Source organism: Protopterus annectens, chromosome 2.part0 (assembly GCF_019279795.1).
Source record: "Protopterus annectens isolate FY-2018-M chromosome 2.part0, PAN1.0, whole genome shotgun sequence".
Classification (NCBI taxonomy): Eukaryota; Metazoa; Chordata; order Ceratodontiformes; family Protopteridae; genus Protopterus; species Protopterus annectens.
Genome location: NC_056728.1, coordinates 1,948,794,071 through 1,948,817,803, shown reverse-complemented (window position 1 = coordinate 1,948,817,803; position 23,733 = coordinate 1,948,794,071). Strand labels below are relative to the sequence as shown.

Genomic DNA, 23,733 nt, shown 5'->3' with positions numbered 1-23,733 from the left:
AAAACTCATCAACTTAAATGTAAACCCATACATTACAAGATGGGTTGCAAACTGGCTGAGTGACAGAACCCACAGGGTCAGAGTTGCTGGCGCCATGTCAGACTCAAAGCCTGTCACAAGTGGTGTCCCACAGGGCTCAGTCCTGGGCCCACTCTTGTTTGGCATCTACTTTTCTGAAGTACAAGCAAACACAGGAGGGTTATGGCTGACAAAGTTTGCAGATGACTGCAAACTGGGCCGTAGTTGAAAACACATCCAACACAGATATCCTTCAGAAGGGTCTCACAGAAGCGGATAACTGGTGCCAGAGCCATGGCCTAAAGTTAAATGCCAAGAAATGCATAGTCATACCCTTCGGGAAAAATAAGGTTACCCTAGCTACCTTATAGGTGGCAATCCCTGAACACAGAAGAAGTTATTAGGGACCTGGGAACCCAGGTTGACAGTAGCCTTTCATTCGACACTCATATTGCTAAAGTAGTTAGGAAGACCTTCTACATTGCCCACCTTATCATGAAGGGATTCACATCTAGATCAAGGGAAGTCATAGTCTCCCTATACTCATCACTCATCAGACCAATGATTGAGTACAATGCCCCATTCGGAATGTATCTGACCCGACACTTGCAGCAGCTGGAGAGGCCACAAAAGTTCCTCACCAAAAGGATAAAGGGTCTCAAAAATCTGTCTTATGCTGCCCGACTTGAAGAACTCCAGTTATATTCAGTTGCTTACCGCTTGCTCAGAGGTGACCTATGCCTGACATACAAGGCCATGTCAAACCCAGATTTGATGAACATGCTTCATCTCAAAAAATCTAGATCCCTCAGAGCCACCTTGACACGGTTATTAATAGGACGTGCTGGAGGGATAGATTCATCACCCAAAGACTCCCTATGCTGTGGAACAAAATCCCGGTTTATGTGAGGCAGAGCACCTCGCTGGCCTTGTTCAAGAGGAATCTTGACCGATGGATGGGAGATCGCAGATACACCCCAGGGGTTACCTCAGTGTCACTGCTCGACAGAGGCACAGCAAAATAATGGGCATAGTTTCTCCAAACTAAAGGGGTGGCGTAAGCCACAAAACTATGGGCTAGGCTTATAAATGCCCTCGGGCAGATAGCCTAGTATGAACCTATGAACCTATGAACCTAAGTGTCTTAATTTTATTTAAAGGATGGGTTTCAAGCCAGTTATTTTACATTAAGAAGGTTTTTGGTCTGCACTCTTGTGGGAGGAGAGGGTAGCCTTTGCCATTCTGAGATGGGAATTGCTGGGTGACTCCCTATTGTGCTTGTTAAGTGTCGTTGTTCCAGTTTAAGCACTTGGGTTCCAAACTAGTTATTTTAACATTAGGGAGATTTGTTGTCTAGACTCTTGTGGCAGGAGATTATAGCCTTCTAAGCTGGGAATTCTTGGGTAAAGGCTCATTGTGTCAGCTATTTTAAGTGTCTTTATTCTGGTGTAAGCACCTGAGTTCCAAACCAGTTGCTTTACATTAGGAAGATTTGTGGTCTAAACACTTGTGGCAGGCTAGGATAGCCTATACCCTTCTAGCTGTAAATTTCTGGTTGAAGGCCTATTGTGTCTGCTATTCTTAAGTAGTTCTGGCTTAACCACTTGTGCTCCAAAAGCAGTTGTTTTACATTAGGAAGATTTGTGGTCTAGACTCTTGTGGTGGGAGAGTGCGGCCTACAAGCTTTTATGCTGGGAATTGCTGCTGACTGTGATTTTATGCACTAGTAATTCTGCATTTTATAGCATAACTTGTTGCATTATTTAAACAGCCTTCTGCTGTTGTGACTGTGATTTTAGGTACTTTGAATTTTTAATACTTCTGCATTTACAGCATAGGCTAGATTCAGACACACTGAATTTCGACTGTTGGATATCACTTGAGCACTAAAGCCTGCTCTTCACTGAGATACTGAAATATGTGAGGCATCCATTGCTTCCAACCAACTATAAGTGCCTGTTTTTGCTCTGATATTGCACTTTTAATTTTGTATTTGCATTCCACTGTCTAATTGAATTGTCTGAACGATTTTTGTTACATTTTACTGTACACTGTATTAGTTCAGCTGTAACGCTGCCCAGTTCCAAGTTTGCTGTTTCTGGATCTGTTTTGTAACTTCTGAGCATCAACTTCAAGCCACGTTTCTTGTTGAAGGCCCTTCTGCACCCTTGTGTGAAGAGAGTGCTGTCTGGGACCCATCGAATTGAGGGTGATTGGACTAGAGCTCAGAAAGAGTGTTCTTATTAGCTAGTTTGAGTTAAAAAGGGTATTTTTTTGTTTTATTTAGGCCCTGTGTTTGCACTTGTTTGCGTGTAATGCTCCATCATGCACTGCTTAGTAGGAGTGGTGACTGCTGGTGGTTATAGATGCAAACGTTTTGCTTGTTAAATTTTCCCATAGCACTTTGCTAGTGGTCCTCCAGAGATTTCTTGCGGTCTAACTGTACTGTCAGCTGGAACATTAAGCCTAACCTCCGAGGTATTAACACACCTCTCACCCACTAGTCACTCCTAGTGTGACCTCTTTTCCTGATCATATAAATTTGCCTAGCACTATGGGCAGACAATTTCCCACAGTTTCTCTAGCCACCTTGTTCGACATGGGCATCCTGAGGCAGTGTAACAACTGCCTCATGTTCACTGACAACGTTCTACTCTTAATCAACACAAATTCAATGTGTGAGAGATGCAACTATATTAAAAACCTTGAATCCATGCTCTCACACAGCAGTCAGTATATATGACCATGAGCGGGTTGCCAGCATGTACATCTCAGCTCCTATTCCACCCAAACCCACATCATGCATACCTACATATGCAGAGGTCCTCACCAGGAACATACTTAAACACCAGAGACCTCCCAAACACAAACACTAGCACACTACACATAATACTTCCTCTGAAAAACACATTTCACATAATAACTCATGCACCAGTGTCTCATCATTCAAACCCTTAAGGCAAAACACAAAATCAAATATATCAGTCCTAAGAGATTTCATCATGAGACACACTGATGTCCCTCTCACCAGGATGGATAAGGAGAAGATGATGGGCAGCTGTCTGTCAGGTGCCAGGATATTTCATATCACACATGCGCTCAAGTCTTTCAACAACAGGTACTGTTTTGACTCCATCATAGTCCATGTTGGTGTGAATGACTTGAGACGTACCTGTCTGAACTATATGAAGAGAGATAAGATAAGCTCTTGGGCTATGTGTCTCAGGCAGGTATGCTCCTAGCCTTAAGCAGCATTTTACCTTCTCCTAGGATGATGCCTCAATACAAACAGAAAATGATTGACTTCAATAATTAACCTAGCTTCTGGTGTCATTCTAAGGGGACCCACTATTTGTCAACCTGGGATGACATGATTGACAGACCTCAGTGCTTTGCCAGAGATGGTCTTCATCTGTCAACCTTGGAATTTCGGCTACTGGCTAAGGCTGTTGCCACCTGCATAGTGCCTTTTTTAGCCCATTTCTCAAGGACAAAATTCCCAGTGTAAAAACTCCATCTAAAAAAAACCTGAAGGTTATGCTGCTAAATGCAAGGAGTCTCAATATGAAATTGCACTCACTGAAAGCTGTCCTGACTTTGGAAGATGCAGACATTTGTGCGGTCACAGAGACCTGGTTCCAGGCTGTGGAGAGCACCCCAGCCATACCTAGTTACACTTCCTTTCATACTTTCAGTCCTCAAACTGAAGGCATGAAAACTAAAGGAGGAGGTATATCAATATCCATTAAAGATAAATAAACCTCCAGATTTGTCAAACAGCATGATTCCCTGGAAACGCACTTCAGGTGCAATTAACTGCTTGTAGTACACCTATTCAAATCAGTACTAGCTACAGGAGCCCCTCCATGAATCAGGATGCCTACTTTCCCTGTTTAGATCTACTTGAGCCTATCAAGATACATCCAAGCACCATAGTTTTAGATGATTTTAAGTACCCATTCATAATCTGGGTAAATTACTCATGCTCAAACTCACATGCCCAAATGTTTCTCGACTTCATTAATTACAGTGTTCTGGACCAGCTGGTTGACACCTCCACAAGGGGTGCCAACTTCCTGGATCTGGTGCCTATCAATATGGGGGACCACTGTAACACCCCCACTGTAAGGTCCTCCCTGGTGAGATCTGACCACAAATTGGTCTCATTCAAAGTAACAGTCTCCCCTGCCCCCCCCCCCCTGCAGCAACTAAACTAAAAAACGTCTCAAAAGCAGCTTATATCCTCTTATAGGATGGCATAAATAGCTTCACTGCACCTCCTCCCTCAGATGGAACTGGCAACTGTGCCGAGCTCTACACAAGCGCTTTATACAAGCACCTGTATAACTGCATTGATTCGGCCATAGCTGATAGGACCAAAGCAAGCTCCTCAAGGAACAGCAAATTTGCCTGGTGGACAATTGCCATTAACAGGCTTTAAAATAAGAGGAAGAAATTGCTGTCTAAGACTAAGAGGGAGCGAGCACTACTAAACTGGAAACACTCCTTTCTCAGCTTAAACAAGGAAATAAGACTTCTTGTGAAGTTCTCCAAAGCAAACTACAAGTCCAAATTAGCTTCCTCAACAAAGGACAACCACAAGGCATGTTATAGTTACATCTGCAGCCTAAAAGGAAAGGCGCAGATTTATGCCGAACAGGTAGTTAATGATACCACATATACTGAGCCTGTGGACATAGCTAACTTGTTGGCTGACAGATTCTGTGAAAACATCACTCCTGTCTGTCCACCATATATACCCTATGACATCCCTACCACCTGTCCCCTACCTTGTATCTCTAAAGAGCAGGTTGTAAAGGCCCTCTTTAAGGCCAAAAACACAGCACTGGGTACTCTTTTCAATCATAGTCTAAGCACCAGCTTCATAGTGAATCATCACTGGCCTTATCAACAAAGATATAAGTAATCTCCAAACACTTGACCCTACTTAGTTTGTATTTGTCAAAGTGAGATCATGCCTGTTAAACCTGGTGGAGGTCTTCAAGACAGTCACTAGGGCCCTGGATGAGGGGACATCTGTGCATACAGCCTACCTGGACTTAGCCAAGGTGTTTGACACTATCCCCCACTCAGGCATCATTGACAAACACACCTGACTAGGCATCAACCCTTATATTGTTACAGGGGTTGCTAACTGGTTCACTGATAGAACTCACATAGTCAAAATAGGGGAATCCACCACCAACAGCAGACCTATAGCCAGTGGTGTTCCACATGGATCAGTCCTGGGACCTCTACTGTTTGGAATCTGTGGATGTCAAAGTTTGATGATGACTGCAAACTGGGAGCAGTCATAGAATCTCCAAATGATGTCAACATCCTACAAGAGTGTCATACACAAACAGATGATTAGTGCCAAAGTCATGGCCTTAAACTCAATGCAAAAAAAATGTATTATCATTATTTTCGGTAAAAGCGATGTTCCTGCTAACTACCATATCAATAGCAACACCTTAAATATGCACTCTGTGATGAGAGACCTGGACACACAGGTTGACAGCTATCTTACCTTTGACCACCATGTCTCCACAGTGGTTAGAAGGGCATTTTATATTGCTCATCTCATAAGTAAGGACATTGCCTCCAGAAAAAAAAAAGTTATAACCTCCCTGTATTCTTCCCTCATCAGGCCACTAACTGAGTACAATGCTCCTTTTGGTATGTACCTTTCCAAGCACCTGCAGCAATTGGAGAAACCACAAAGGTTCCTCACAAGGAAAATTCAAGGTCTTCAGCATCTGTCCTATGGGAATCGTCTGAAACCACTGTCATTTTATTCTGCTTCATACGTACTACTCAGAGGTGATCTCTGCCTTACATACAAGGCAATCTCTGACCCTGCTTTATTGGAAATGCTGCATATCCATAAGTCAAATGGTACATGGGTTGCTTATTCTAAAGACCTTAACCTCGTATGTGACATTAATAAAACCTGCAGGAGGGCCAGATTTTACTCCCAGAGGTTACCTTAACTTTGGAATAGACTCCCACTTCATGTCAAACAGAGCACCTCATTAGCCCTCTTCAAATGCAATCTGGACAATTGGATGTGTGACCATAAATACACCCCAGGAATTCAATCTGTGTCCCTCTTGGACAGGGTATTAGGTGCTGATCATGGAAATAAGGGTAAGAACTTGGCTAGGCTTGTAAGGGCCCAAAGGCCATTAGCCTAGTAACGTCCTATGATCCTATCTCTCCTTATTTTCATGAAAAGGATGACTATCTACATTTGTAGTAATATCACTGACTTCTTCTTGTGTCATTGATTATAGCACACAGTGACACATCTTTGCTGACTATTTCTTCAAGGCACAAGGCATGGAAAGAGCAACATCTATTTTGTTCCTTTAATTTAAACCTAGCTTTTTTATACTTAACAGATAATTGCTTGGATATTTTCTTTACTAGTAATGTTAAAGTTACTCCCAATAAAGTTGTGAAATTTACTGTATGCCAGGTCTTTCTAGAATATAGCTCACTTAAAAAGAAGGAGCAGGAATTTAGTCACTACTCTCCTCCCTATGAACATAGCCTATAATGATACCCTCATGTTACAGATGAGAATGGATTTAGCAGTTGTGCATAACAGCTTTATCACTTACTTCTTTTATACTGAATGAAAAAAATATATAAGAGTTCTCCAGTAAGTATCAAGAGGATTTAAGTACGGGTTGAGATGTATAATAGTGAACTTAGCAAGTTTTAGATATTCAGTATCTTTATGGGTAGCGAGTTATGTATGTATGTATGTATGTATTTATTTTTACATTTTATTAATCAAGTGAGTGACTTGTCTATGGCCTTTTTTCAGGTACAGTCTGTGCTGTAACGGCATATAAAATAAATTTTGTAATATCAGTGTTAACATACACATATAGAGGTGTATAAAATTACCATGTCAATTTAACAAGAATATAGAATTTGAAGTAAATCAAGTGGAATATGCTAACAAGATTATATATGCTGTATTGGGGAAATGTAAGTAGGTGAGTGAATCGGGTAGTTATGGGATGTTAGATAGTGTCGGAATAAAGTAGCTGGAATGCAAAAAAATTAATAAGGACATAATTACCTGAATAGGGGCTATAGGAACGATAGGATATTTTTTCTAACCATCCAATACAAGCTAGTATAGGCTGACTGCGCATACTTCTCCTTTGTCGTACAGGGTAAAGACTGCTGATTTCCATTTCTATGAAGGTATATTCACTGCAGTTTAATAATACATAGTTCTTACTCAGGACACTAACCGTGAAAACATTTGATACATTATTATGTGACATAATAAAACGTGCTTCACTGTGCCTTTAATACACAGATCAGTGTTTGTGTGATACTCAACTCAGACAGTTATTATTGGTTAACAGAATTCATCTAAATGTTTCAGGTTATCTGAATGAACTATGTTATCTCTTGTTTCTAGTTAGTATTGTATGTTTTATCTTGGTATCAGTTTTGCACTAGTTCTGTTATCCAACATGGTAACAGAGCTGCCTGACATTACTTTATTAGAGTACACAAAGCAAAACTGCAACTTGCATAATAATGGTGGACTATCAAAATCTGCATTAAATCCATCCATCCACAAGCCCTTTTCCCAGTTTTGCACATGGGGTCGGGGTGTCACTTCAACAGTGACAATCATCTAGAGCCGAGGTTCACACCACTGGGTGGCTAGTCCTGCCGCGGCTGCATTAAATCATTTTATTTCATTAAAGTCTTTTGAGAAGGTATTACTGAAATCTTTCAAGAGCAATGTTGCATAACTTCAGTGTTCTTTTCTTTCTATTTGATAGATCTTTTAGCTTTGTATCCTGGGATTAGGGGTTGATAACACACCAAAAGTACAAGTCTCCCCTGGAATACCCCAACCATCATGGGGTGATATGGGAAGCTAAGGTAGACTAGCAGAAATGAATTAATGTTAAAGTGGCCCTCAGACTAGTTTAATTTCTGCAACAGGAAAGAGATGGTGTTACTTTAGCAGGAATAATAATTGTAAGATGAAGTGCTTGTGTGATAGTAAAGCACTAAAGGGCCCCGTATAAAGATTCATATTCCCTTCAGGCTGCATACGTTTTCAGAATGAGTACCCCAGCACTGAGACTCCTTTTTTTATCTTTTACACTTGCTCGATTCTCAATTGCTATTTGTGTAGAAGAGATTTATTTTTTAGAATGTGCCGCTTCCACTGAATGCTGCACATGTTTTATTGCTATTTTATATATCACTGTTTAATTACAGAACATTATTTAGAGATTCAACCATTTAATTATGAAATTATGAATTTTTTTTTTACTTTTCCTAGGGCTGCCCAGAGATCAGCTGTAAGGACTTCATCCACATCTGCATCTCCTCAGTTTGTTCCTCATGCAGAAAGATTCCGCACATCTGCTGCAGATGAACAGTTACAGTACACAGTTCCTCCTTTTAGGAAAAGGTTTGTATCTGGTTCTGTTAAACTGGGACAGTCACTGCTGAAAGGTTTAAATCAGAAGATGTTAGTTTTTGAAGTATCCAGAAGCAAAAAATGAATATTCTGGTGGCTGTGACTATTTATCTAACTAATGGCAATCCTTAATGCTATAACAGATAAACGTGAAACAAGTGTTGTGTGAACTTTGAGCAGTACAATCACATGACAGTATGGATACAGTTTAACTTATTACATAACATGATCATCAATGTAAAATTAAGAGATCAGGGGGAGATATAGTTTCTATTATGCATTAATATTTTACTGCATTGTAGTAAATTCTTATTTCAATACTTTTCTAATCAAAATGAACATTTCCTACAGATCTCTTGTGAAACATCAACTCTTTCTATGAGTTATGAGATACTGCATAGATGGTTCTTGGGTGCATTCAGAAAGGAGTGTTATGAACGTAGACTAAAAATTAAATATTAGATTTGTCTATTGTAGCATGATTTCAGTGTACATATTGGGTGGCTAGGACTTTCAGAACAAATAAACTCTGATTTGTAGAGGACATTGAGCATTTTCATTAACTTTTTAAGTCAGTGCTATCCTTATGCAAAGTATATGTGGGATATACCTAGAGACAGCATTCATGTTATTGAATGGGCACTGACTTCCTTATTTCAAATGTAAGATGTAAGATAAGTAAAACCAAAATCAAATGTCCTGTGTCAGACATGGCATTGTTTAACATGCTGAAATAAAATTATCATTTAGTTTCCATACAAAATACATCTATATCTATGTATATATAATATATGTATATATATATATATATATATATATATATATATATATATATATATATATATATATATTGTCTATATTATTTCAGTATATATATATATATATATATATATATATGTATCTATATATATATATGTGTATATATATATATATATATATATATATATATATATATATATATATATATATATATATATATATATATATATATATAGGGTCTATATTATTTCAGTGAACGCTTAAAATAGTGAACACTGTTTAATCGACCCAACAAAGTTGAAATCCCTAAATCCCGAACAAATGGAACAGCGATTTTTTTTTTTCCCAGGGGAAAAAAAACGCTGCGCCGTAAAAAAAAATATATATATATATATAAATCTAAACACAAAATAAATTGGGGGGGGGCTTCACCTCCAAATGTGGGGGGGGCTGTGCCCCCCACACCCCCTACTTAAATATACCAACTCCGGGATCGCACTACAGTGGAGGAAGTGGCAAAGTCCCGAACAGAGACCAGGGATTTTTTTCCCCTGGGAAAATAATCGCTGATCCGTATGTTCGGGATTAAGGGATTTCGACTTTATTGGGTCGATTAAACAGCGCTCACTATTTTAAACATTTGCTGAAATAATATAGACCCTATATGTGCGTGTGTGTGCGTGTGTGTGTGTGTGTGTGTGTGTGTGTGTGTGTGTGTGTGTGTGTGTGTGTGTGTGTGTTTTATATATATATATATATATATATATATATATATATATATATATGTTTATAAATAATTTATTTGTTTATGTTACATTTGTTGACCGGAATAGTCTGGGTGTGAACCCATTTTCACCGGATGCCCATAGAGAAAATCTCCAATAAAACAAGAACATCACTGACAGGCACAGTGTTGGTTTTACATAGAATTTAACAGAAATATCTAGCGACAAGAAAGTACAACATACAATAGGCACTTTAGTGAAAAGGAGAAAGTTATTACAATATAGTAAAGTCATATATATCTCTATATATCTATCTATATATCTCTCTCCCTCTATATATATATATATATATATATATATATATATATATATATATATATATATATATATATATATATATATATATATTTTTTTTTTTTTTTTTTTGAGGGCAGGGGTCCATTTTTAGTTGATCATTTGAGCATTTGAGTATACTTTAATACATGTACATATGTATACCCTTAGAAAAGAAAAGAAATTATCAAATTATACTCTTATTTTAGGTAGCTGATAGGTGGTTTTAACAAGTGGGAGTAGGGTATACATGGAGAATATGAAATTTAGGGGGATAAAATTTGATGTGGGCTTATGTGGTATTAGCCTGGCTTAGTGCATGAGCATAGCCACTTGTTAGTGAGGTGGCCTTTGAGCAGAGTTTTGAATTGGTGTAGGTTGGTAGCATTTAGGATGTGTTGCGGGATTGAGTTCCAAAGTTTAGAAATGTGGTGGGAGTAGAGGGCGTCCCCAGCTTTGTTGTTGCTTTTGGATACTTGGAGGAGTGTTTTGTGTGAGGAACGGAGTTGCCGAGTGTTGGCATATGGTTGGAGTAATTGTTGTAGGGCTGGGGTTCTGTTTGGCGGATATATTAGTTGGAGATTAAAGACAAGTCAGGTATAGGTTAGTTGTTGTGGGAATTCTAGACAATTTATTTGTTGTAGGGCAGAGCAGTTGTGGGACCTATATGGGGAGCTAGTGGCAAACTTGGCTATTGTATTGTAGGGTGATTCAAGTTTGGTAAGTCAGTTTTGTTAAGGTTTGTAAAGATGGGAGAAGCATAGAGAACAGTAATTAAGAGATGAGTCCTGGCGATGCTTAGTCTAGAATGGCTAGTTAGGAAAGGATTAATTTGGTAAAGAGAACCTAGTCTGATGTGTGTTTTTTTAATGGTTTGAGAGAGGTGTAGGTCAAATTTTAATTTGTTATCAATTGTGACACCTAGTAATTTGGTATATGAGCTGGTGTTGATGATTGTGGAGGAGTGGATTTGAAAAGTGGCTGAGGGATTGGGTGTTTTGTTGGGGAGAAAGGGCATGAGTTTGGTCTTTGTTTGGGTTTAGTATGAGGTTAGTGTTAGTTAGCCAGGATTCTACTTCTAGGAAGGATTGTTGTGTTATAGCCTGTAGTTGTGTTAGAGAGGGGGCGGAGCATATCAGGGTACAGTCATCTGCATATTGGATGACAGAGGCGAGAGATGTCGATTTATGGAGTTGATTTGTGAAGATGCTAAAAAGTAAGGTGCCTAATATGGAGCCTTGTGGAACTCTTATGTTAACAGGGAGCAAAGATGATAGCTTCTGTTGCCATCTAACAGCCTGCTGGTGTTTGGTTAGATAGCTGTAGAACCAAGCTAGGGAAGAATGACTGAGATGTAATGTAGCCAGTTCTGACAGCAGTTTCTGGTGAGAAACTGTGTTGAATGCCTTTGAGAGATCTAGAAAGATGGATGAGACATATTTATTCTGATTTCTGTGTTCATTTATTGTGTTAGTAAAACTGAGAAGGATAGTTGTGGTGCTGTGGTGGGGGAGAAAACCATGTGTGTTTGATAGGAGGTTATTGGAGAGAATGTAGTTTAGAAGCTGGAAGTTAATTTATTTTACTAGTATTTAGGAGAGAGGTGAAAGAATGGCAATGGGCCTGTAATTAGTAAGCTCGGTAGAGTCGCCACCTTTATGCAGTGGGATGATATAGGAGACTTTCCAGATTAGTGGGACATGGTTCTCAGAGACAGAGCAGTTGATTAGGATAGAAATGGGGTAGGCTACGACTTCAGAGGCAGTTTTGAGGAATTCTGATGGAAGGTTGTCAGCAGCTAGACTGGTGGGCTTGAGCTTACTGGGTAGTTTTGTTATGGTATGAGTTGGGACGGGGTTAAAGGAGAAGGAGTTTACACCCTCAGTGTTGGCTACAGCGATTGTAGTAGTGATGTTTTGGTCATTGTCAATAAGTGAGTGAATTTTGTTTATGAAAAAGGAACTGAATTGTGTTGCGATGTTATCATTTGATGGGGGTGTGGTAGGATTAGGGGTGGATGTACTATCAGGTTGCAGGAGTTTGTTTATAGTGACCCAGAATTTTTTGGTGTTGTTTTTGTTTATTTGCTGTGCAGTGATGTACTAGGCTTTTTTGTCAGCGTTTAAGCCAGGGTGTGTGGTGATGTTTTATTCTAGCTATTCTGCAGGAGGCTAGGCTGTTTAGGATGTTGAAGAAGGTGGTGTTAAAGTGTTGAAAAGTGTCATCTAGTGGTAGTGTTTTGAGGGGGGACCAGTTAATTTGTTAGAAAAGGGAGTTAAAAATGTGGCTATTAAATTTTTTCTTGTTGCGGATTTGCCTATTGACTACTTGTCTAGGTGGATTAAGATTGTTTCTGATTAGGTATGTGGGTAGGTGGTCACTTATGGTAATGGGGAGGCATCCTGCTAGAAGGGGTATGATATTTTTATTTGCGAGAGTCCAATCCAGGATGGATTGTCTGTTGGAGGTTTTGTCTATTCTTGTGGGGTTTTGTATGAGCTGGGAGAAACCATATAGTTTATGAAATTGGATGGATTATTGGAATCATAGGTGGACCAGTCAGTGTTGAGGTCACCCATAATTATGGTTTCTTGGTGGAAGGTTGTGGATAGCCAGTGAAGTATGTCTTCAACTGTGCTAGTGTTATCTCCTGGAGGGATATAGATAGCCACTATGATTAGTGTTATGTTGTTGTTGATATTCAGTTTGGTGATGAGTAATTCTGCATTGTTAGATGTAGGAAGTATGCTGTTGATAACGTCTAGAGCTAGATTTTGTTTAAACATTATTGCTACACCTCCTCCACATTTATTTTGATGATTGAGTCTATACATGTTGTACCCTGGGGGAAGTATTTCATTGTTTTTGATGTGTGGCTTAAGCCAAGTTTCAGTCAAAATATTTATGTCAGGGGAATGTAAGTCAATTAGTGCATGGAGTTCATGGATTTTGTTTAGTATACTTCTTAAATTTATATTAAGGAACAACAGGGAGTGTTGTTTGGGGTGAAGAGGTATGGTTGAGTTGATTGAGCTGTAAGTGGTAGTTGGTTTATTGGTAGCCTTAGGGTCAGGGTCTGGGTGGATGTCACCATTGAGTTTTAGTTTTGATAATATATGAAATAAAGTTGTTATAAGTTTGCTTAGCTGTTTGTGGTTTCTAAATAGTGGTTCATTTTTGTGTCTGGTGTGATGGTATTTAAGTGGGAGGTAGTCTATTTCTGTGTTGTAGAGGTTGGGTGAAATTTGGGAATTGTAGTGATGGGTTATGGGCAGTGGAGAGCTGGTGATGGAGTTGGTGGGGTGGTCATAGTAGATGGGGGTGTAGAAGTTAGATAAATGATGAAGAAGGGCTAGTGTGAATAGGTTGGCTGTGTGGAGAGATAAGGTAGTAAATAGTATTTGTTTTAGTGGAAGTAATGATGTGTGTTTTAGTGAATGTAACATTGGGTGCTTTATTGGTATGTTGAGGTTGTTAGAGTGGGACTAACATTGTGTGGTTAGAGTGTGTTGTGAGATGTAGGAGGGGGAGGTGATAGTTGTGAGTCTGTGGGTATGTGGTAAAGCAGGGATTAAATCAAATAGGAGGATGACTATGTGGGAGGTCAGAGCAGCTGAATGTGTAGGTGGATATGTTTTGTATTGTAATTGTAAGGGAGGGGGTATAGTGGAGATTGGCCTGTTTTGATTACAGGGTGTGACAACTGTTAGATGTGTATAAAACAAAAGGGTTGTTTGTATTGATAGCATCAATGTATTAATAGCATTTTGTAATGGTAGAAAGGATAGAGATTGGTAAAAGGTTAATATATGTGTGCTAATGGATGGGTGTTGATTAGAATTAGTGTGAAAATGTGAGCTACTTTATAATTTAAAATTGTACAGGTGGTGATTGATAGACAAGTGCGAGTGGGAGTGGTTAGGTTTAGATAAATTTGAGGGATTTAGGGGTGGGAGGGAATGGGGTTTGGGTAGGGGAGCGGAGTGAAGCCTGAGCATAGTGAGGGCGGAACGGAGTGGGCAGAGCCAAGTTCTATAACTGCACAGCAAGTAACAGTCACTTAGACTACCAGGTACTGTGAAAAGTATCTATCCAGCTGACAACTTTGTAGACTGGGAATTCTTAGAGAAACATAAACCTTATGCCAGGAGTGAGTATGGAGTGGGATAAATATGGACAAGTGTATTGGGAAGGAGAAGACTGAGTAAAACAATGATTCCAAACTGGAAAGTGTTAGGTTTAGAGAGATCTCTGGTGGGGGTGGGGGTTACCAGTAGTGTGCACTCCTTGAATACATTCTAATGAAATTTACAATCATACAAGGGTTAAATCATTAACCTACACTTTACAATCATACAAGGGTTAAATCATTAACCTACACTGTAATGTTCCTGTACTTTAAGTAAACCAGCCACAGACTTTTGCAGATGCAGCTTGCTGGTAGCGAACTGCTATAGGGATGCCATACAGTGTTTGTATTAGCTGACAAATGGAGGTCACACTACTGGAAGATGCAAAATGTGTGTGTGTGTGTGTGTGGGTGTGTGTATGGGTATTTATGTGTGTATGTGTGTGCATGTGTGTGTATGTGTGCATATATATATATATATATATATATATATATATATATATATATATATATATATATATATATATAAATATTAACAGATGTAGAGATGTGTGTATATATATATATATATATATATATGTATATGTATATAGATATATATAGATATATATATATATATATATATAGATGACAGATATGGATCTATATAGATATATAAATGTATAAAGAGAGCAAGATAAATGTTCTGATTCAGTGCTGTGTATATCTGGATATAATGCTAAACTCCACTAGCACTTTCAGTCAATCAGACAATAAGAAAAAGCAAGGGACAAAATACAATGCAGTGCTGGGCACAGTTACAGTATTTTCATTTCAGAACTTAGAAGTCTTGGCAGTAGTGAACATAACTGAAAACTCTAAGCATTGGAATCTCTCAGGCTAACCAGTTTCAAATCTTTCTATATACTGTAAACATGAAATTTTAAAAACTGATACCACTATAGTGGTAGAAAAATTTTAGCTGTCAGAAGGTGTTTATACATTAGGATACACTTTGCATTATATTTATGGTTATATTCCTCTTTGACTACGATTACAGCCTCACATAGAAGGTTCTGCCACTCTTTTAAGTGCTAGTCATGTGATGGTTTTAAAACATGTTGCACTCTGAGCAAGAAAGATAATCATTGTTGTCACTCTATACATATACAGCTATAATTATGCAAATAGTTGCTTTGTCAATAATGGTTTGTGAGTTAATTTTGAATATGAATAAGTGAGATAATGTGTATATTTAAAGAAAAGTTTGCAGCCTTTAATAACATTTGAAACTTAACAAAATGATGAGATTGTAGAATTTAGAGTTTGATGCATCTGTGCATGCAGGACAAAGGGAAGAGGCCAACAGCTGAGAAGAAGGGCATAAAAAACCCCCAATAAAGAAATGATGGAGAGATATTCAGGCACTGGAAAAAAGATACAGATCTGTACTAAGAACTTTACTGTAATAAAATATACAAATGTAGAAAACATGGTATATGCATATCATAAAATCCATTTTAATAAATTACTGAAAAAATGCTAAAAGTACTAGTAATAGAAAGTAGGCAAGTATCAATTTAACTAGCAAAATCCAACTGGTCATTAAAAAATTTTCCCTGTCATACATGACATCCGAGACCATGAAGCCCTGTAAAACAAGTGCAGTAATAACAAGCTGCTCCTTTAGATTTAGTCCTTTAATTTACATTTTTTATACAATTTGATGGATAAATGTCCAGACCTAAAGCATGTGGAAGGCAAAACCACGTTGCACAGAAATGAGCTTGAGTTAAGTTTTCCAAAATTCACATAAATCCAAACATGTAGTGTATTGGGTATTAAAAATATCTGCGCAGCAGTTATATTCAACCATGAGTGTAAGGTATAAGGTAGTGTATATAGCCCATTTATTATTGCTTTCTGAGAGGCTGTCCCGTAATATCTTGTGAAATAAATCCTAGAATTTGTTTTATTTTTTTTTTCCAAACAACAGTTGTAGGAACATAAGATTATAAATTATTTATACTTTGCCATATTCAGTTGTGTATGTGTGATTACATGAAGTGGTATTGAGAGTATAAATATTTCAAATTTCCTTTGGAATATGCCCCCCATGGTTGAAAATAATGAAATGTGGAATGGTGTGAGATACCAATCTGTTTAATTTCTGGAGTGAAATTGATTGATAAAATATACATTTTATGTCACCAGCTGATACCCTTAGAATGCTAAGATTCAAAATACTGTAAGAATTCTTGGGAACAGTCCTTAGTTTGTACAAGTGGAATAATATTCTGGATAGAAGAATATGTACTTGCATATTTAATTAAAATGTTAGAAGCATTTTAAATATAGGTATTAAGTCTAAGATTCCTTCATGACACATCAAGCCATGCCACTGAAATAATGTGGGGGCCATTATGTCTCACTGTGTCACATCATCTTTACAAACAGGTTTTTCTGCAGCAATTAATCAGATTAAAAAGTGGATGCCAAAAGCAATGGATTTAGCATACAAATTATCATAAAAGTAAGAGAGCCCCATAGCATCAAAAGATCATAGATCTTTAAAATGTGTAAATATATTTCTGTGTATAATGCAACATAAAATTATTTATTGACACACATTAACTGATCTAGAAGAGCATGGTCTAGGCCTAGAAAGTGCTGAAGTAAGATGAAACTATTTTTACAGAATCAAGTCAGTATAATCATTTGAGGCCTGTGTTGATATAAGGGCTTAAGATACTAAGAAGAAGATGAATGTTCTTATGCTTTGTAGTCATTAACATCTTTGAATTAGATGCCTTAAAGGACTGTTATGACAGCAGAGGCACAGTTAAATACACAAAGACAGTCCTTTGTGAAAAGAGAAAGGCTATTTTAACTTTGAGCAGACAGTATGTGATGGATCCCTCTGGAATATTCTCTGCAGTTTGGGTGGCTTAGTGGGCTAGGGAAGTTAGTATGGGTGATGCTGTTGGTGGTTCAAATCTGGAAGTATCCACATCTTTCCTTAGCCTGAACAAGCAAATAAGAGCACTAGTCAAATCCTCCAAAGCAAACTTCAAGACCAAACTGGCCACATCTACTAAAGAAAATCATAAGGCTTTCTTCACATATGTCCGCAATCTCAAGGGAAGCACACAGATCTGCTCAGAACTGGTGGTCAAGGACACCACATACACAAACCCTGTAGATACAGCTAACCCGCTGGCAGACAGGTTCAGTGAAAACTTAACTCCTCTGTCCCCCATCAGTAAAACAGGGCATCCACAGTACCTGCCCCCCTCTCCTTATCTCTCGGGAGCAAGTCATCACTGCCCTCTCAAAGGCTTCCCCTTTTGTGGAACAGACTCCCTCTTCATGTAAAGCAGACTACCTCATTAAACCTTTCTAAGTGCAACCTAGATAACTGGATGGGGAACAGAAAATATACCCCTGGGATTCCACCTGTGTCCCTGCTTGAAAGTGGAATAGGGTGCTGACTTGTTGGAAAATGGGCCAAATTCTTGGTTAGGCTTGTAAGAGCCTCAGGGCCAATAGGCTAGTAACTTCCTATGATCCTATGCATATTTGTTGTCCCCATAATTGTAGGCACAAGCAGACTGAAGGGAGAATAGAAGAAGTAAAAGAGAAATTGAAAAAGTAAGAACAATGTTCTTTAAAGACCATTTTAAAAGTGATTCTGTCTATATATATATATATGGGTTCCATACACTAGATCGAATTTTCACTAATTCGAAATAGTGCATGGAATGCTCACTGCAGCGAAAGTGCACTTAATTGAAAGTACACTTACGCAAAGTTCAGTACAATGAATGGGTATTGTACTGAACTTCCGTGCAGTACTCACGGACCTTAGGGTTAGGGCACGGGTCATAGTAAGCGGGCTATCCCCTTACCATTACCAGTGCTCTAACCCTAAGGTCCGTGACGATTGCAGTGCAGTGAAGGACATAGGAATGTCCTCCACTATGGTGCGATAGTCACGAACCTTAGGGTTAGGGCATGAGTTAGGGTAAGGGGATAGCTTTACTAACTATCCTGTAAATTCAACCAGACTGAAGATCCAAAACAGAAAAAGCTTTAATGGAAAGCCACAGAACCACAAAATACAAAAACGTACTGCTCGTAATACTAAGCGCTTTCACCCATACATTAACACAGGCTTCATTAGAGTTAATTATTTACTTGTGTAACAGATTTTTAAAACCAATAACGTCATCCACACACCTCTTTTTCATCCTATCACCATAAACGCATCTTGTGTAATAAAAAAATACCTTCCTTAAAATGCTATCATAAAATGGCCTATATTCCTAATGTAAACATTAATCACACTAAATATAAACATTCGTATAATATACACCATTTTAAAAAATGTCTTACCATATATTAAAATACGTTATAATGTGTTACTATACTAACACTATATATATATTTCCTGTTAAAACTCTTAATCTAAACTAAACTCAGACCTACAGTCAAGGCAACCAATGTATCAATCACACTTCAAAAAAATTTTTGCTATATAAATTTTTGTTTTTAAATACAATAATGTAAAATTTTTTAAGAAACCTTGGTTGACACATTATTTAAATACAATAAGATTTTAATTTTAGAATACTCGAAATAGAAATATGGTCATTAATTCCAGGAGGTTTTAAGGCATCTAATCTAAGTTGCCATAAACTTTCCTTTACCTCTAAAAAGGTCTTGACATCACCCCCTCTATCGCTATGTGGAACCCTATCTACCACAAAAAATATAAATTTATTGAAATTTAAACAAACCTGACTGTGCATATATAGGGCATTAGAACTTTTTTTTATTTTTAATATCTCTTATATGTTCATTTATTCTCAATCTCAATTTTCTAATAGTTTTCCCTATATAAAATGTTGGGCAACTTAATCATGTAGCAATATAAATCACCATTTTTGTGTTACAATTAACGTAACCTGGACATTTTATAGTCCTACTAAAATTGTGAACTGCTACATATGGTCCATTGTTTATAAATTTACAAGCTGCACAGGACCCAAATTTGCTCATTTTGGAATTCTTATACACGTCAACACTGTTGTCCATTTCCATTAATTCCTTCAGGTTTTTACCCCGACCATAAGTGATTGTGGGTTTGTTGCCCAATATACTAATATTGTCATTGTTGAGCACACTGTCCCATGTATCTATTATAATTGACTTGATCTGTCCTGCTAAAGGGTTGTAAGGCAGGATCATAGCCCTTACCCTCCTTTTAATATAGGTTTAAAGGTTGTTTTCCTTTTAATCTCAATTTCAGAATGAATGTTCTGTAAGATATCAACAGGGTACCCCCGCTCAATGAACATATTAACTAACCTAGTAAGCTCCACATCAAACAGATTATCCTCACTTACTAGTTTTGAGAGTCTCACCATTTGCCCCTTAATAATATTCTTTTTCTGATGAAAAGGGTGACAACTCCCGAAGTGCAAAAAAGAATTCAAATAAGTTTTTTTCCTAAACAAATTCAATTCCATCATGTTGTTTTCTCTGTTATGTATCAACAGAAGATCTAAATATTCACAAGTGTCACAATGTATTTTGTGGGTGAACTTTAGAAATGTAGTGGAGGTGTTTATATATTCAATAAATTATACATTTCTTCTTCTAACCCACTCCAAAAAATTAATATGTCATCCAGGAAGCTCAGGTATAATTTTATATATTTCATGAACTTTGTAGTCAAAACATACTGTGTTTCCCAGTCTGCCAAAACCAAATTGGCGTATACTGGTGCACGCTTTGCTCCCATCGCTACTCCTGTTGTTTGTTTAAAAAGTTCACCTTCAAACGAAAAAAAATTGTTTTTAAGACAATTTCAACTAGGTTAACTATCAAACTGACTTTGCTTCCATTAAGGTTACTAAACGTATCCAGACTGCTGTTAAACATCTCAAGTCCTTGATCGTGAGGTATAATGGAAAACAAGTTGATCACGTCAATAGTTAACATCACAAATCTTTCATCCATTTCTAACTTGTTAATTCATTCTAAACAATGCCACGAATCTCTCAAAATGTGGGGAAATTTAATCAAGACTTGTTTATTGTGGAAATTCATAAAGGAAGCAATAGCTTCCGTTTCTGAGCCTCTGGCAGACACGATAGGTCGAAAGGGTGGATACCTAGGATTTTTATGTATTTTTGGGATCCCAAATATTTTTGGTAGTACTGAAAAGTCTATCAACAAATATTCGTATTCCCTTTTATCAATGGTTCCCTCAATCAACCACTCGTATAATTGCCAGTCAGTTTTTGCATAAGTAGGTTTTTCTGCAGCAATTAATCAGATTAAAAAGTGGATGCCAAAAATAATGGATTTAGCATACAAATTATCATAAAAGTTAGAGAGCCCCAGAGCATCAAAAGATCATAGATCTTTAAAATGTGTAAATATATTTCTGTGTATAATGCAACATAAAATTATTTATTGTCACACATTAACTGTTCTAGAAGAGCATGGTCTAGGCCTAGAAAGCACTGAAGTAAGATTAAACTATTTTTACAGAATCAAGTCAGTATAATCATTTGAGGCCTGTGCTGATATAAGGGCTTAAGATACTAAGAAGAAGATGAAGGTTCTTATGCTTTGCAGTCATTAACATCTTTGAATTAGATGCCTTAAAGGACTGTTATGACAGCAGAGGCACAGTTAAATACACAAAGACAGTCCTTTGTGAAAACAGAAAGGCTATTTTAACTTTGAGCAGACAGTATGTGATGGATCCCTCTGGAATATTCTCTGCAGTTTGGGTGGCTTAGTGGGCTAGGGAAGTTAGTATGGGTGATGCTGTTGGTGGTTCAAATCTGGAAGTATCCACATCTTTCCTTAGCCTGAACAAGCAAATAAGAGCACTAGTGAAATCCTCCAAGGCAAACATCAAGACCAAACTGGCCACATCTACTAAAAAAAAATCATAAGGCTTTCTTCACATATGTCCGCAATCTCAAGGAAAACATCCAGATCTGCTCAGAACTGGTGGTCAAGGACATCACATACACAAACCCTGCATCACATACACAGCTAACCTGCTGGCAGACAGGTTCAGTGAAAACTTAACTCCTCTGTCCCCCATCAGTAAAACAGGGCATCCACAATACCTGACCCCTCTCCTTATCTCTAGGGAGCAAGTCATCACTGCCCTCTCAAAGGCTTCCCATTTTGTGGAACAGACTCCCTCTTCATGTAAAGCAGAGTACCTCATTAAACCTTTCTAAGTGCAACCTAGATAACTGGATGGGGAACAGAAAATACACCCCTGGAATTCCACCTGTGTCCCTGCTTGAAAGTGGAATAGGGTGCTGACTTGTTGGAAAATGGGCCAAATTCTTGGTTAGGCTTGTAAGAGCCTCAGGGCCAATAGGCTAGTAACTTCCTATGATCCTATGCATATTTGCTGTCCCCATAATTGTAGGCACAAGCAAACTGAAGGGAGAATAGAAGAAGTAAAAGAGAAATTGAAAAAGTAAGAGAAATGTTCTTTAAAGACCATTGTAAAAGTGATTCTGTCTATAATTATCTATATATTATATATGCATATATATATATATATATATATATATATATATATATATAAATATATATATATATATATATATATATATAAATATATATATATATATATATATATATATATGGGTTCCATACACTAGCTCGAATTTTCACTAATTCGAAATAGTGCATGGAATGCTCACTGCAGCGAAAGTGCACTTAATCGAAAGTGAACTTACACAAAGTTCAGTACAATGAACGGGTGTTGTACTGAACTTCCGTGCAGTACTCGCGGACCTTAGGGTTAGGGCATGGCTCATAATAAGCGGGCTATCCACTTACCATGACCCGTGCCCTAACCCTAAGATCCGTGACGATTGCAGTGCAGTGAAGGACATAGCAATGTCCCCCACTATGGTGTGATAGTCACGAACCTTAGGGTTAGGGCATGAGTTAGGGTAAGGGGATAGCTTTACTAACTATCCCCTTACTCTAACCCGTGCCCTAACCCTAAGGTCTGTGACTATCACACCATAGTGGAGGACATAGCTTGTTTTTTATGTCCTCCACTGTGCTGCAGTGTTTTCGGTGAAGTGCACTTACACAAAAGTTCACTTTCGTTAAAGTGAACTTTCGCAGAAGTGAGGCTTCCTATTACAAGTTCGAAGTAGTGAACTTTCATTCTTGTAATAGGAATCCATATATATATATATATATATATATATATATATATATATATATATGTGTGTGTATATATAGTGAAAGAGATGCACATGTACACATTTTATATATATATATATATATATATATATACACATGCAAACACATACATACACACACACACACACACACACACAGATTATATATATATATATATATATATATATATATATATATATATATATATATATATATATATATATATATATATATATATATATATAAATATGGATCTGTTTCAAAATAAATTATTAACACAGAGTTACAAAATGGTGAGACATAAACAAAAGTTATATTCGAACGTCTATGTCGTCATAAGATTTCACTGTGAACAGAGTCAGTTGGCCAATGTTGTGAACTTTGCCCTTTTTTCCACTGTAGTGTGATCTCAACGTTGGTATTTTTAGCTGGGGGTGTGGTGGGCACAGCACCCCCCCCCCACGTGGGTGCGATTTATTTGCTTCGGTGTGTTTTTAAGTTTTGTTGGCCAGTCATTTACTTACCAGGGGAAAATTTACAATGATCCGGTTGTTCGTGAATACAAACTTTCATAATTTCTGTCTAACCATTTTATTTATTTATTTGACACTTGTTAACTGGGCTACTCCAACTGAGCTAGGGCCCTTTTTCAGTGGAGGCCCGGATAGAAAAGCTCCATAAAAAGCAAGACAATATAAATACATAAAGAAATATGTATACAAGCTATGCATACAAAAAAGAAGATGACAACATGCAAAATTACAGTATAGAACAAATAAGAGAAATGAGAATAGAAACAAAAGAAACAGGTAGAAAAAAGAAAACTAGTAAGAGATAATCCACAGTGTATAAGAAAATAGGGAATAGATTCAAGTAGGGTGATTACAGTGACAAATCCAGGTACTATATATGTAAATTTTTAGAGCTTTCTTAAACTCATGGACTTGAGGAATGGATCTGAAGTGTAGGGGGAGCTTATTCCAAGCAAGAGTAGGAATATAGCTGTAAAAATTTTGGCCAATAGATTTATTAGGTTTGTATATCTGTAAGAGAAATTTATCTGAACTTCTGAG

General features: G+C 37.6%; 1 protein-coding gene across 1 annotated transcript in view; it reads left to right on the top strand.

Annotated features, from left to right (window-relative positions):
- The window catches only part of MYOM2 (myomesin 2), a 688,720-nt gene that overhangs the window by 75,331 nt on the left and 589,656 nt on the right, over positions 1–23,733 (top strand). The window contains exon 3 of the mRNA XM_044061901.1: positions 8,351–8,482. Coding sequence (XP_043917836.1) covers positions 8,351–8,482 — 132 coding nt within the window. The remainder of the gene's footprint in view (positions 1–8,350; positions 8,483–23,733) is intronic.